Source organism: Giraffa tippelskirchi, chromosome 8 (assembly GCF_054371585.1).
Source record: "Giraffa tippelskirchi isolate mGirTip1 chromosome 8, T2T-mGirTip1v1.2.pri, whole genome shotgun sequence".
Taxonomy (NCBI): Eukaryota; Metazoa; Chordata; class Mammalia; order Artiodactyla; family Giraffidae; genus Giraffa; species Giraffa tippelskirchi.
Genome location: NC_137282.1, coordinates 88,146,788 through 88,163,723, shown reverse-complemented (window position 1 = coordinate 88,163,723; position 16,936 = coordinate 88,146,788). Strand labels below are relative to the sequence as shown.

Genomic DNA, 16,936 nt, shown 5'->3' with positions numbered 1-16,936 from the left:
TTCAAGCGCCTTTCCAGGGACTGTAAGAAAGGATGCACAGCTTCCCAGGGAAATAGAACAGGCGACGTGCAGCCACAGCTGTGCTGGTAAGCATTTAACCACCAGCCTCCCAGGATGGAAACAGGCGTGTGTGCCCGGGTGGGCGGGGAGGTGGGGGGGGGGGTGGAAACGTGTGTATATATGGCCTTCACCGTTCACCTAACACTATCACAGCATTGTTAATCGATTATACCACAATACAAAATAAGTTTAAAAAAATGAATAGATTACAGAATGCTCCTTTTTCCTATTCTCAAAAAAGATTCATGTAAAAGTGGTTTCATTTTTCCCTTAACTGTTTAGAAAAATTCACTGGTAAAACTGTATGAACTTAACTTTTCTGAAAGAATGCTTTTTTGTTTCAATTTCAGTAGACGTAAATCTTTACTAGAAATTTTTAAATATCAGCCTGTATCATTCTTGGGGATATACAGTTACAAAATTATGCATAACACTATTTTATTACCTTTAATATAGTTTATTATCTTTTTATTACCTTTTTAATAGCTGTAGGTCTAAGTCATTACTTTCTTATCCACTGAAATGATATATATAATTATATACATAATTATACATATATTTTTATTACTCTTCCCAATCTTAGAATATTGTTGATTTTATACTTAAATAAACTAACTCTAAGTTTTTTAAAAAAAGTCTGTGTGTGTAAATACAGGAGTTTTTACTCATAAAAAGATATGTAGTACACAAGTTTCAAAAAATAAAAATATATACAATATTCTTTATTGTAAGCTTCATCTAGCCAGCTGACTTTCACAGAATGCTTTTGTTGATTTTTGCCAAACTCTGGTATCTGCAGCCAACCTAGTGTTTGCAACTGATGAATGAATATAGTTCCCACATGAATGCTGGTTGAGATTTTTGTTTACTTTAACAAATGAAATGACAGTGAAACAACGAGATGCATATAAGAACTTCATTCATTGTCAACCATGTGAGTGGGAATTCTGCTGAATTCGAAAATAGTTTCCAAATACTACAAGAATATTCAATTTTTTTGTGCAATTCACAATATAATGGCTACAGACAAAACACACATTTAAGTTTAAACTGCATTAACATTTTCTCCATCATTTTCTAAGATCTGGACAATCAACAAAACAGTAAACGGATCCCAGATTTGTAGCATTTGTTGACTTATATGGTATAAATACAACTGCCATGGCTGATCTGAAGCTACAATGTGATGGCATTAAATATGGATTTAGGAAGAGATGCATAGAAGCCCATAATTACACAGTATTTCTACCACACAGACATAAGACACATGGATAATCTCAAAAGTGAAGATAATAAAAGCTAGTTAATTCATTAGAAAGTCATGAGTGTTCAGGATTATTACCTTTGTTTCTAATTTATTTAGTTTTAAGTTTATATAATTTAATTTTTTATAATGGCTGTGTTAACAACCAGCTCAAAAAATTCCTGAAAATTTAACAATCAACCCCAACACACCACTGAATAAAACTAAAACAGTGGTTTTTCTGCTGGCACATGTTTTCTGTGTTTTTAACAGGTCTGAAGCCGGATCATCTGCTGTTATTTAAACAAAGCAGAATAAAACATGAGCCTACAGACAGTACACACATACAATTATTCTAATCTCCGTTCTATTATCAGCTAAATGGACAGTTAGTAAAGGAAAACAAGAAATGAGTAAAGGCACTTCTTAGCCCACTTTTGTGACACAGTTCATATTACTCAATGTTTTTAAATGTTTATTTCCGAATGACAATTATAATACCAACTGGGATGACTTCTGCCAAAATATTTACTGAAGCAACTTCATTAAGGCAATTTAATTCCTTTATCAATATGGGCTTCACCTTTGTCTCTGAGAGCCATCCTTGCATCCTGACCATTTTATAGGGTGTGACCATGTGCATCTTGGACAGTTATTCTACCATTTTACCATTTTGCATCTTCACACCTTCTCGTGGAGCACTCAGCCTCTCCAGAAATCATGTTGCATGAATTTTGTTAATTTCAGCAATTGTGTTGGAGTCAGACTGCTTGGGTCACAGAGACCCAATCCTATTATGTAACAGATTGCATCTAGTTCTTCAGACCCCACAGGCCCCCACACATCCATGTTCTAGGGAGAAATGTTTCACTAACTCAGGTTGTGAATTTTCACCAGCTGAATAAAATACATATTTAACCAGGAAAAAAAAAATATATATATATGGGCTTCAAACAGATACATATATATTCAGAAACTGAACTGCAACTAAAAGTTCTTACTCCTAACAATATATTCCTAAATCTCTGAGCCTAACTGCCTTCAGGTGTTCAAAGGGCATGGGTTTATATAAAGGCAGAACCCACAAATGCTTACCAATTGTACCGCCCAAAGCCATTGCTCCAGACATCTGAGCTAACAATTCTGGACACGGTTTTAGGCCTCCGAGGGTGGCTGCCAGGCCTCCGGCCACCCCAATCATGCCCAAGGCATTGCCAAGACGTGCAGTCCCCTGGGTGGAAAGCCCGGCCAGGGCACCAACACAGCAAAGGCCAGAGCCCAGGTACATAATCTTCTCAAAGGAAAAGGAAGAAACAGAGAGAGAGGTTATCAAGAACTTTCAGTACCTCAGCTTAAAGAGAACTCCCTTTGATAAAACATGATTCTCTAAAGACATGTCTAAGGACAATTTTAAAATCAGACAATTTTAAAGTTAAAAGAGCCAATATGATCTCTTCTTTTAATATTTCAATATATATTCCTATCCACTGGGGATATTAACATACTAAATACTTTAAACTGTACTTGCAATTAAATAATTTACATACACTGATTTCTTCTGGACTTGATAACATACAAATGCATATAAAAGTACCTAAATTTAAATGGAGTTATTACGGGATCTAGACCTGACCCAATGTTATAAGGGAGCCAACCCCGTGAGATTGTAAGTGCCAGAGACCATGCTATATACGTTGCATAAGTTATAACCAGTCTCATGAGAGTCACAGGAGGAAAGAATCATCATCCTCATTTTATAAAAAGAAAATCAATGCTTAAAGAGGCTGCATAATTTTTCTAAGGGCAAATGATCAGTAAATAGCAAATCTGGGATGCTGACATAAATCTCCCTGACTCACTGCTCTAACTCTTCTCAAAGACTGTATTCATTCAACAAATACATGTTAGAAACGCAGAAACTAAGGCCGACATGATTTTTCAGCTGTCAGAGAGGCTGCACTCTACAATAGTCATTGAAAAGAAAGGTATGACTGAGTTCAGAACAAAGCTGAATCTCTATTATAAATTATATTTAGACACAGAACTTTCAAAGTTCAACTTGATTATTTCTGTTTTCCTATGCAGCATTCATTTTTAAATTTTCTTTTTTAAATGCACTGGCATAACATCTGCCAGATCCATAGAGGAAGAAAATAAATAGGAAAAGGACTAACAGTATTTTAATAAAAAATTTTCAAATTCTTAACTGATTATTTCATTATGTCCCCACAACAATCCAGCTAGGTACATAGAAAGGACACTTATAACCTTCTTGACTCTTTCTACATGTAGCAAAATGCAGGGACAAACAGGTAAAGCCATATTTGCAGAGATGGCGGGCAAAGCTGCCTCTAGAATCCAAGGTCCTGATTCCTAGAGGATGAGAATGTTCTATTTGATTGAGATGCTTCAAGAGTCACTGTTGTATTTGATTAGAGGAATTAGAATTTTGGTAATGGTAATGGTAATCTCACTGGGACGAAGACACAGTACCAAAAAAAAAAAAAGTTTTCAGAAGAGATTCTCACCTGTTCAATGTTATAACCACTGTAGAGGGAGGCTAAATATCCTCCAACAAAGGTACCAGCAGGGAGCAGATACAGGTAATTATACTCCGGAGGGTCAGTGGGACGCTTGAACATGTCCAGCATTCTCTGAGTCACCAGAAAGCCACCTTATCAAAGTAAATATAAAACAAAAAGAGGTATTTTAAGCAACATAATTTTTAAAGCGCTATAATTTTTCTATGTTAAGCATACCTTTATCATCTAGGAATAACTACCATTTTAAGTTAATATTTTAAAACCTCAAAATTAGAAGTTATCATTCAAGCCAGTTACATTGAAGGGGGAACCCCAGAGACATTCAGGAAGAAAATCTGCTATCAGAGCACAGAACCAACTATTTCTGCATGGCTAAAAACAAACACCAGTCCATCCTAAAGGAGATCAGTCCTGGGTGTTCACTGGAAGGACTGATGTTGAAGCTGAAACTCCAATACTTTGGCCACTTCATGTGAAGAGCTGACTAATTTGAAAAGACCACGATGCTGGGAAAGATTGCGGGCAGGAGGAGAAGGGGACAACAGAGAATGAGATGGCTGGATGGCATCCCCGACTCAATGGACATGGGTTTGGGTAGACTCCGGCAGTTGGTGATGGACAGGGAGGCCTGGCGTGCTGCGGTTAATGGGGTCTCAAAGAGTCGGACATGACTGAATGACTGAACTGAAAAACAAACAAGCTATTCAAACAGCTCAGGAAAGTAAAAGATCAAAAGGCCAGTATTTTTTTTCTTATAGGTTATTCTATTTGTTAAACCCTAGAATAAGTGATTTAAAAAAATACCATATCAGCAGGCACTAGGTCTGCTGGACACATTAAAGAATTTTTAGCTACAAAACAGCATCAAATGATTTTCATACACAAGTCATGTGCTAGGCTTTCAGTTTTCAGGAACATGGGACAGGATAAGGCAAAAGACTAAAGTTTTATCTAAAATTATACTCATTTAAAGATGCTATCATGATACATCTAAGTCAGCTTAATTCAAAACTATGCATGCAATAACCTTCCAGTTAACCTGAAGCAAGACGTCATTTTGTTTGTTTTGGGGCACTCAGGGGTAGGGGTGCTCTTTTATCAAATAGTTGCTAAAATTACCAATAGGCAAAAATAACCAATTCCCCTTCACCCAGAGCATTTATAATCTGAGTGAAACATTTTTTAAAAGGCACGATTAAATTCTTAAAATTAGAATGCTTATTTTACACTTAACCATTTTATATATTTAATATATATATTTTAACAAATATATATCATTTTATATTTGCTTCTCATGTTGCCACCAAAAACAGCACTCTGGGTTCTCTCCCCATCCTCGTACCTGCAATGTTGACTGAGGATATGAACGTAGCAAGAGCAGCAAGGCCCTGAGAAGTTGTGGAAGGATACAAGTGTCCTCCCATCAGCACCAACCCACCGACTGCGGTCAACCCTGGGAAGAAAGCACGAATGTGGTAAATAGAAACAATCACACTGCCAAAGCAAATGTCATCGGTGAAAAACCTCACAAGCACACGCACCATAAAGGAGAAAGTTCCCACACACATTCTCACTGAAGTACTTTTGCGGGCAAAGAGTTGACAAAACATTTTCTCTTTTTGCATAAGAATTTTAACCTTGAACTTTCTAGCTCTGTTCCCCTGATAAAGATATAAAGCAATAATGTTATTAGATGACATCGCTTGTGGTGAAAAGAGACCTCTGCTGGATACGAAGCATCCAAACTGGAAAATGCTATACATGAGCTAAAAATACATGATGGCGAGAGCCACAGCTTTGGGCTTTCCTGAGCAGAGTACTTGTTGGAATTGGACTTGTTCCCGGTGGAGATTTCCTGATGGCTCAGACAGTAAAGAATCCGCCTGAAATGTGGGAAACCTGGGTTCGATCCCTAGGTTGGGAAGATCCCCTGGAGAAGAGGCAACACACTCCAGTATTCTTGCCTGGAGAATTCCATGGACAGAGGAGCCTGGAGAGCTACAGTCCATGGAGTTGCAAAGAGTCAGACACATCTGAGTAACCTTCCCCTCACTGGTGGAGATCCTGAAAGCTATGCCTGTGGCATAGCAAGAGTAGCCCACCAGGGCCATGAGGTTTCCGAGCCAGGGCGGCTCCCATATCTGTCCAACGTGGGTCTCATTCCTCAGATCTGAGCCATCGCTAGGGACCACAGAGGACAGTCTTGGGAAGAGCCGTGTGCACTACTGCATGAACCATCATGCTCCCGTGAAACACTGCTTCCAAAATTCTTTGGAGGAATTGTTTCTTTTTTCTCTCTTTTATCATTATTTTTTTTAATTTATTTATCTATTTTTTACTTTACAATATTGTATTGGTTTTGCCATACATTGACATGAATCCACCATAGGTGTACATGTTTTCCCTTTCCAGAACACCCTTCCCACCTCCCTCCCCATCCCATCCCTCCAGGTCATCCTGGTGCACCAGCCCCAAGCACCCTGTATCATGCATCGAACCTGGACTGGCGATTCATTTCACATATGATAATTTACATGCTTCAATGCCATTCTCCCATATCATCCTGCCCTCGTCCTCTCCCATAGAGTCCAAAATACAGTTCTATACATCTGTGTGAATCGTTTCTTTAAAGGAAAACATAACTGAAAGAAGAAACAGTAGCTCTGCCCTGCTTGAAAGGGGGGCAGCCCAAAGGCTTGACACATCTCCCTGGCCTCTTACTTCCAACCCCACCCCTCCACCTCTGGGAGCCCAAGTCACCACAACCACCACCACAATGCCAAGCCCTACAATTTGGAAACACAGACTTTATAAACCTCATGGAAAGCACTCTGTGAGTTGAACAAGCCCTTGAAGACCTAAGATGAGGGAAAACAAGAGGGGAACAAACCTGAGATTGCATTAGTCACAGACATCAGCGGTGAGTGGAGAGCGGGAGTCACTCCCCAGACAGTGTGGTAGCCCACGATGCCAGCCAAGCCGAAAGTGGTCACCATCTGGGAAAAGGCTAAATTGGGAGCCGCGATGCCCAAACCTAGTATCCCAGTGAGACCTGGAGAAAGAGGAAAGAGTGTGAGCTCACATCCAATTATCTCAGGAGGATTAAAAGCATACGCACACCCACACACAAACAAACATGTGGCATAGTCAAGGCTTTAAAATTCCACACCCTTGCAAATAATGAGGTTTTTTTTTTTTTAAGACATTTCATGATTGGGAAGGGAGGTGAAAGTGAGTGAAAGGTATTGTGAGCAAAACTCAACTTCCTGACCACCACCCCCTAAAATAAATTGTAAACATCTAGTAAAATATATGAGTCACCGTAATAATAATTTGCACATTTTCCTCTGCATAACTTGTCCTCTTCTCTGCTTTAACATTCATTGACAATGCCACATGTGTTTATACAAGTGTTTTTATTCCAGACTTACAGGCCTATAAAGGATCTACCAAAGCATTTTCTACTTGGGCAAGACACAACCTTTATAAGACAGACTTTGGGGAGGCCCATTTCATGTCACTCTCAGATTTGGCTGAGGAAGAGGGATTTTAAAAGAGTAGGAAGGGTTTCATTCACTCCAGCACCTCCCCAAAACATATGGCTTCCACCCATCTGGGACAGAAGTTTTGCAATTGCTCCTGAATCTGGACTGGACTGCTGGCCAGGGCAGTCAGCTCCAGCCTCAACACCAAGTCAGCAAACAGGATTTTACAAAGAAAAAGGGGAAAAAAATACAAATTAAATTAAGAATGTGCAGAATACAAACACTCAGCTCTCAACATACATCTTTAATTATCACCTTTCCTAACAGCAAACATGTGGATGGCTGTTCTGCAACAGAAGAAAGGGTTACCTAGCGGTCAGTGAAAACCAAATGATAATGGGTGACCAGGATGCTGGAATTTAACTTTCTTGAATAAGGTACTTTTTCCCCTTGATATGAACTATTTCTTTACAAGTGGCATAGCTGGAACATTAGCAACTGACAAGTTACTCTAAACTATTCAGTAAGACTGTGGTTTTAAGTTTTTTTACTTTGTTTATTGGACACCCCACGTGGCATAGCTCCCTGCGATCTTAGTTCCCCACCCAGGGATCGAACCGGTGTTCCTGTCAGTAGAAGTGTGGAGTCTTAACCACCGGACCACTAGGGAAGTTTATGCAGTTCTCTTTCCCCACCACATATAAGACTTCCAGGGCTCCCATGAATGGCCTGTTAACCATCTGGAGGGAGAGCTAGACAGAATATTGTTTTGAGCTTCAGTTAAACATCAGAGAATCTGTGCAGGGTTATATGTAAAGGGCATGTTTTCTTAAGCCAGGCTGCCTGGTTCAAATTCTGGCTCTACTGCTTGCTAGCTGTGTGATCTTAGGCAACTTACTTAACCTCTCTATGCGCCAGTATTCTCTGTAACATTATTAATCCTTTCAGTCTTCATCTAGAAAAAGAAAATAATAATATGCCCAACTCACTGAGTTCTTATAAGGAATAAATGAGCTAAGGCATGTGAAGTGTTTAGCATGATGCCACTCCAGTATTCTTGCCTGGAGAATCCCAGGGACGGGGGAGCCTGGTGGGCTGCCATCTATGGAGTCGCAAAGAGTCAGACACGACTAAAGCGACTTAGCAGCAGCAGCAGCAGCACTCACTAAATGCCCACATTAGTTATGAAGCACTAAGTTATCGTCACCTGCAATCAATTGTGTTGGCCATCTAAGATAGAAACTCCTCAGCTGAAGGTTTTCTTATTAACTGTTTAATAAACTAAAGTCTTTTCATTTGACATTCATTAATGTCGAATATGCTACATTCAGTCTCTATAATAAAGGAAAAAGAAAAGAAAAACGGAAAAAAAGGAAAAAAAGCAAATCACATTCTCTGAAGAAAGCTAGTTAAATAGATTCTAACATATGGTAGAAGTTTTCAAGAAAAACATTTGGCTTTATTATAAAGGAGGAACTTTTAGGGTACAGAAAAGTAAATAGAAGGCCATCCCTTTATTCACTGGGATATGCCACTGTCATATCTATTAAAACGCAATAAACTTTGACTCAATAAACATAAGAGAAACCTAGAAAAATAAATCATTGTTATATCTCACTACATTTCCTTATGAATCCCAAAGAGAAATGGAAATTTACAACCTGCTGACCATACTCTCCTTGTACAACACAATAATATGGTTTCTTCTTTTTAATAAGTAAGTGCAAATAGGGACACTGCTCCATCTATTCACAATGTTCACAACTAAAGGCTTTTTCAGTCATTTTGCTGAAACTTGCTCTTTATTCAAGGAGAGTTACATATTTAGCTTAAAACATCTGGCCTCACATGGGAATTTGGAGAATGCTGAGGCTACAAGAATTCCGTGTGCTTGGTACCGGTCCTTAATTCTTTATAGTTTGCTTTTGTTTGTATTTTGGCTCGCATAGATCTAAACATTTTTAATTCATTCTATAAGACAGAAACCGACTTAAAATCAAATCTCCATATTTCAAACTCTAACAATTCATAGCCAGAATGAATATTTATCACTATTCTATGACAATTCTTTAGTGTCTTCCTGAAGATTAATTAGAAAATGAAGAATCTACGTTAAACTGTAAAGAAAGAGATAAAAACTTAAAAACTGAATTTTTTTTACTAGGTGAAAAACTTACTGTTTATTCTTCAAAGCAAATATTTGGTCCCCCCGTCTTACCCGGAGATGCAGATAATCAATCACAAGTGATGTTTTATAAACCACAAAAAATAAATCAATAACCACATTTAGATGAACTTTATAACAACACAATCTGACATACATCACTACTCATTATATTTGGAGTATATATATAAAAACATTAACAATTATATTTTAAATGTTTTTTTATAAAAGAAAAGTATTAACCGCCTATATATTATTTCTCACTTGTTCACTACAGCATCTACCCCAGTGCCTGCATCTCTGAGAGTGGACAATGCAGTCTCCAAGTCCACAGAGGTGGGACAGGTGAAAACTGCAACTGCATCTCATTTACTAACTTTGACAGTTAATACATTACTCACATAATATAGTCATAATTCAAAGAAGTCTACATCTTCATAAAAGGAACCCTTACCTGCTGTATAGACAGAAGCCGATGTCATCGTCTTCCTGAAGGGTGTGATAGTAGCTGCTTTTTCAGCCTCCAGCTCTGCCACTGTCTTCTGTTTTACTGGGGCACCTTGAGGAATATTTTTTGGTGTGGGAGCAGGGAAAATCACTTGGCCATCCTAACAGAAATTAGAAAAACAGTACTCTTTAAACTATCCAGCATTCAGTCAATTCAGTGTTGTGGAAAAACTCTTCTTTGAAAAACAATTTTAAATAAATATAGAAATTCGTATAATTTATAACATCACTTTATATAAATATGTAACATGTGGGTGCATGTTAAGTCACTTCCATCAGTCATGTCCAACTCTTTGTGACCCTATGGACTGTAGCCACCAGGCTCCTCTGTCCATGGGATTCTCCAGCCAAGAATACTGGAGTGAGTTGCCATGCCCTCCTCCAGAGGATCTTCCCGACGCAGGGACTGAACCCACTTCTCTTACGTCTCCTGTACTGGCAGGCAGGTTCTTTACCATTAGCGTCACATACGTGTACATAAATATATAATGGCTGTGTCATGAATACAAACATAGATGTACAATTAGTATGTGCATAGAACATATAAGGAAGAAAATAGAACTTAAAAGCAGATAGGTGGGGGAATGTTTAATTTTTACTTTATTCAATTCTGGGGTTTTTATCTTTTTTTTTCTGTTTTTCAAAAGCAATACATATTTTAGGTGAGTCACATGTACATCTGCAATATTTTTCTTTAAGTTGTTCTGGATTTTTAAATAATTTTTATTGGCATAAACCCAACACATTGATAGTTTATTAGAGTATATCTCAATTCCAAGATAGGATTCTTCCATAAACAAAAATCCTAGTACAAATGCAGAATGAAAACACAGGAAGGAATAGATCTCTTTACTCACCTTCATCACTACAGTTCCTCTAATGACGTGACCCATTGTACCAAAGTCAAAGTCATCTTTCACTTCAAAGTAAAAATTATCTTTATCTGGGCTGATGGCCTTCAGAAGCTTGGTGATGTTGTTGGAATATAGGGTGCTGGCCTGAGTGGCCATTCGGCTGGGAAGGTCTGTGTAGCCTATGTGAGTAATTCCCTAGATGAGTAAAAATACAGTCAGAAAGATCTACTACTAAATGCTCACATTCTTTCCAGGACAATTCTCAGCCAAGGCTAAGTTTTGAAATTATACATCTTTATATACATACAAATAACATATTTCAAAAAGAGCTTTAAATGTGACAATTTTTAAATTTTAGAAAATTTCTGGCCTCAGTTTCTCTAAATATTTAAAGCAACAAACACCCTCTCACAAATCACTAAATATGAAGGATCAGGATCATAGCAAGAGGAAGCTCTGAGCTATACCTTATGAACATAAAGTTCTCCTGGCTTGGTGGTTTCAAAGTTTCCGCCAGCCTCAGCAGCTAAATCCACAACAACTGAACCTTCCTTCATGGACTCGATCATTTCTTTATTAAACAAAATGGGAGCTTTTTTACCTAGTAAAACCAAAGAAAACAGAAAGTATAAAGCACATGGTGAGTTTTTAAAACTCTATATTCTAATTATTATGGTAGTCTCTGAGTACTCACAAATTGAACCCTTTCAAGAAACCCCTTAAAGTTCATAACAAAGGTAAGGTTGGTCACCTAAGGAAGAAATGCGATGAGCATGAGCCACAAAGCCAGTGGGCAGGAAGGAGCCACTGAACTAGCAAACAACTCTTGCCATCTGCTAGCCACAGAAACCTCAACTAGCACGGCTCTTGCCAGCTGGTTTACACCCAGCTTCACTGGTGAAAAAAAAAAAAAAAATCAACATTTTGCCTGTTTTTTGTAAATGCATAATAAATAAGCTAGTAAGGAAACTGTGTGCATGCAAATTGGACAATTCATAAACATCACAAATGTCAAGGGAATATTCAGTAGTAATCTATGAATTCCAACATAGTATTTCCAGTCATCTTAACCAATGTCACCGGATTTTCCCACATACTATATTGTGCTGCACGTGCCAAGTCGCCTCAGTCGTGTCCATCTCTTTGTGAGCATGGACTGTAGCCCGCCAGGCTCCTCTGTCCATGGGGTTTCTCCAGGCAAGTATATTGGACTGGGTTGCCATGCCCTCCTCTAGGTGATCTTGCCAACCCAAGGACTGAACCCCACGTCTCTTATGTCTCCTGCATTGGCAGACGGGTTCTTTACTACTAGCACCACTTGGGAACCTTAATTTAATACAGGATAACTTCAAGGAGAGACAGGGGAGTACCATGATATGGAAATGATAGAATACCGGAACTCCAAAAAAATCTTAGAAATCACCCATACATTTTTATTCCCACTCAACAACTATTTATTCTGTACCTCTGTTGAGTCAAGTTCCGTGCCTGGTGCTGGGAATTTACTGGTAGATAAACAGAAAAGATCCCTGTTCTCATGGAGCATACTCTTCACGAGATATTTCACATTTTAAATCATATACTAATTCTTACATAGAGGATAAAGCACCGAACACAAGGATTTTTCAAGCTAACATACATCAATCAGTATGTTCAACAGGGGCCCACGTGGTGGGTATAATATCTTGTTCAAGTTTCACAAAACAATGTAAATACCTAAGCCAAAAGAAAAAGGGCATGAACTTGTGAGATCGACTATCAGAAAGCAGAGAGCTAACAGGCTAATTATTTCTTCTTCTGAAAGTTTTCAACTCTGAGTGAATTTTAGTAAAAACACTGTCAATTTTATAAATGGAAATCAACTAAAAGTAAAATTTGCCTTATAATAATCTGTTTTTCAAACTATTTGACTGGAATACACAGGATTTGAAAAAGAAAAATAACCTTTCTTTGTAGCACATGTGAAAAAAAAAGTTGTAAAGATACAAGTGGGTGTACCTCCTTTCTCAATGCAAACTTAATACTTCCAAGATCAAGCCCAACTCCTACATCTCCTATGACTGAAGGCCTTTCTCCCCTAGATGAAGCACTCTGCCTAGCATTCCTTCTCATTACTGCTCCACTGGACTGTCTGCTCCAACCATACTGGTCTGTTAGGGAAGATCTGGGGCTCTCTTCTGAGTCCCCTTGGAAAGGAGCAAGAATGAGGAGGTCTTTGCTTCCCTGATAGCTCAGTTGGTAAAGAATCCGCGTGCAATGCAGAAGACCCCTGTTCGGTTCCTGGGTTGGGATGATCCCCTGGAGAAGGGATAGGCTACCCATTCCAGTATTTTGGCCTGGAGAAGTCCATGGGGTCGCAAAGAGTCGGGCACGACTGAGCGAATTTCACTTCACTTTCCCAAAGACAACTCCCAGAAGTCCTGGTAGCTTCACTACTTCTCAAAATTCTCTGGAATTATGCATTCCTTTCCTCTAGCCTCCCACGCTACAGTCCAACAAAGGCACCCTCAATATTTTAACCTTTACTCGAGCATGGGAATTTGGGGATGCAAACCACACACATCTGAGGACTCCCCAAAATACAGGTCATGCTGCTCAGGTCTGCACTTATTTAAAGCTATGGGTGATAGAGTTGCTTCCACATAAAGGAGCAAATTTAAAGGGCTAAATTTGACTGTCATCACTACCCACCTCTGGTGCCTCATCTCTACTAAGTCTCATCTAATAGAACTTCACCTCTATTAACCAGACTCATGTTTGCCACAGTTCTTCCTCCCACCTCTCTTGTGCCCTCTGGTCTTAGGTTGACATGCCTTAAACTACTCTTTTGGCTAGAACCAATTTAGATACAGGTCTACCCCCTTTGACTTCTAACTGCACCAACTTTACAACCATTGACCTCACAAACTTGATTTGGCATCTAACTAATGTCTCCTGCCCCCAAAATTCTGAATTTCTTCTTCCTTCTGAGATAACTATAGCTACAGCTCAGACCCTGCATCTGTAATGCTGCCCACTTTACAAGATGTCAAGTGGCCAAAGCCATTAAGGTTCCCTAGAAAACATCTAATGTACCACCTATTTCTCTTCTTCAATTTTACTTATTCAACCTACACAAAGCAATTCTGCAGTGACTCACACACAAATGTATTTGCATTGCAACAGAGATAACAGGTGTTCTGGCTGTATTATCACTCTGAAATTCAATCTCTTTGAAAGAGCAGCATTTTCTTTCACATAAAATACCTTATTTAGTATATAGCCAAATAATGGGAAGGTAAGTCAAAAAAATATATTTAAAGTCATAGAGGAATGTTTAAAAAACATGCAATTATTACAAGTAAAAAGTACACAACAAAACAGTATGTATAGGATGCTCCCATTTAGTAAAAAATAAAATTAAACACATATATATGAATGTTTCAAGCATATACACACACACACACAAAATACTACAAACACTATATAGTTTCTGGGCTTCCCTGGTAGCTCAGCTAGTAAAGAATTCGCCTGCAATGCAGGAGACCCCAGTTTGATTCCTGGGTCAGGAAGATTGCCTGGAGAAGGGATAGGCTACCCACTCCAGTATTCTTGGGCTTCCCTGGTGGCTCAGACGTGGGCTGCAATGTGGGAGACCTGGGTTCGATCCATGGGTTGGGAAGATCCCCTGAAGGAGGGCATGGCAACCCACTCTAGTATTGCCTGGAGAATTCCGCGGGCAGAGTAGCCCGGCGGGCTGTAGCCCATGGGGTCACAAGGAGTCAGACACGACTGAGTGACTTAAGTACACATGCATATAGTTCCTAGCAAATTTTACAGAGTATGTTTAACAGTATCAGGATGTCTTTGAGTGGTAAGACTAATTTATTTTCTTCTTTACGCTTTTTCTTATCTCCCAAGTTTTCTAGAAGAGCTTGTTTTAATATTATTGCTTTAAAAATTCAATAAGGGCCACAGGGAATACAACGATGAATGTAACAGTGCAGCTGCCTTGAAGAACTCACATGTGGACTAATTTTTTGAAAATTCTGAAAAGTGCAGAAATGCAAATTAAAAACAGAAGGGAAAAAAACAGAGCCAAAAGAGGAGCAGGGTAGTACATAAAAATTGCAAATGAGCAAATCCTCAAAAGATTAGGTCAAGAGAGGGAAAGACTGAAAAGGAAATTTCAAAATACTATCTTACCCTGATGGCCTTCTGTGACCAAAACGTAATAAATGCTAAGTGTGGCATTATAAAATGGAAAGAACAAAAAAATAATATGATTAGTTAGCTTTGCAGGAGGAAGTCTACCCAAACCTAACATTTATTTCAAATTCAACTCTGAACTCTATAGGTTAGAATTAATTATAAAAGAATCATCCCACAAAGAGAAGAAGAAAAGATAATCCTTGGTAAATCTCTCTCTTGTCTTTAGACTGAAAAATACTTCTTAAATTTCAGCAATGGGAAAAATTACAAAGGAAAACATCAAGAAATTTAAATATGAAAAGGTATATATTACTGTCCTCAGAAGAACATAAACATGACAAAAAATTAATACAATAAAAAGTTCACAGAAATTCAAATAGAAACAAAACACAACACTAAGATCCTAAGAGATAAATGAACAGCAAATGCAAATGGCTAATTCAAAGGGAAAGGTAATAACCAAATGAAAGCAGTCCACCCTCAGTAAGAACCAAAGAAATGTGAGAACAGACATATATATACATACTACCATGTGCAAAATAGATAGCTAGTTGGAAGCTCCTATATAGCACAGTCTCAGCTGGGTGTTCTTCGATGCCCTAAAGGGGTAGGATGGGGGTGGGGTGGGAGGAGGCTCAAGAGGGAAGGCATAAATGTACACGTATAATTGATTTATGTTGTTGCACAGCAGAAACTAACACAACATTGTAAAGCAATCATAATCCAATTTAAAAAATAAAAAAAGAAAGAAAAAAGAAATGTGAATACAAAGAATGAGATATATTTTTGCCCTCAAACTGAAAGAGTCAACAAAATCTTGAATACTGCTGAAATGAAACAATTAACTGGATGATCTACTGATGAGATTATGAACTAAATAATCTTTCAGGAAAGCATAGTTTATCAAGTGTTTACCAAATTGCCAAAAATACTAATATTCATCTACTAATTCTACTTCCAAGATTTGATTAATCCTGGGGAAATAACTGAAAATACAGATATAGGAGTAAAGCAGAAAAAAATGTTAGTATATCATTTTTAATTGACAAAAACTGGAAATACATAAAAAGCTTAACTTTGGGAAAACAGTTAAATAAAATACAGTACATTCAAACAAGAAAATTCTAACGAAACCATTAAAATATATTTATAGGGAGTTCTTAATGACTTATTATATTAACGGGGAAACTTAAAATAGTATTTAGTGGGGAAAATAAGAAAGCTATTTTATCTTCATCTAATATGATAAAAATGCATGGGAAAAAGGCTGAAAGGAAATGGTAAAATGTTAATAGTATTTTTCACAGAGTAGAAGGATCACAAATGATCTTTATTTTCTATTTTGTACTCCTACTGCATTTCCAGCAAAAGTCACACACTATTTTTGTAAAAATAAATAAACAAAGCATCATCACAACCAATTTCCCCTTTAAGTAAAGGACAGAGATTAAAGAGTTGTACTAGAAGAATTAAAATAATTAAGAAATACCCTTACCCAATCTGTTTACTTACCAACAGAAAACACTTCACTCAAAATCCTCTGCCCTCCCTGCTACAGCAAAGGAAGCTATACAGTTAGGAAAGCCTTTCAAAGAGTGAATCCAAATACTTACACAGGAAGACAGAATTATAACTAAGGATGGATAACAAACAGGAAGATGCGCACAGATTTTTTTTTTATATAACATATAACATAGAAAAGAATAAATCCAATGTTTAGAGATGTCCCATAATATCCCAGTGACAGCCCGGTACAGATCCTAGACACGTGGATAAAAGATCAAATGAGCATATCAGGTGTTTCAGGACAGGACTATATAAGGAGGCATAAAGATTAATAAAAGGAGGCAGGTACGAGGATTTGTTTTTTAGAGGCACACTTGGGCTTT

General features: G+C 38.0%; 1 protein-coding gene across 31 annotated transcripts in view; it reads right to left on the bottom strand.

The window, feature by feature from the left end:
• NNT (nicotinamide nucleotide transhydrogenase) overlaps positions 1–16,936 on the bottom strand; it is a 91,231-nt gene that overhangs the window by 37,313 nt on the left and 36,982 nt on the right. For 16 of the 31 annotated variants that reach the window (XR_014061373.1, XR_014061374.1, XM_081517675.1 and 13 more), the window contains 7 exons: positions 11,324–11,457; positions 10,860–11,051; positions 9,950–10,103; positions 6,737–6,898; positions 5,189–5,299; positions 3,832–3,977; positions 2,399–2,594 (listed from right to left, as the gene is read on the bottom strand). Coding sequence is in view for 29 of the 31 variants with exons in the window: in XM_081517675.1 (XP_081373801.1) it covers positions 2,399–2,594; positions 3,832–3,977; positions 5,189–5,299; positions 6,737–6,898; positions 9,950–10,103; positions 10,860–11,051; positions 11,324–11,457 (1,095 nt within the window). In the remaining 2 variants the exon portion in view is untranslated. Of the gene's footprint in view, positions 1–2,398; positions 2,640–3,777; positions 3,978–5,188; positions 5,300–6,736; positions 6,924–9,926; positions 10,104–10,859; positions 11,052–11,323; positions 11,458–16,936 lie in introns of all 31 variants that reach the window. The other 15 variants (XM_081517668.1, XM_081517683.1, XM_081517669.1 and 12 more) reach the window with 3 other exon arrangements.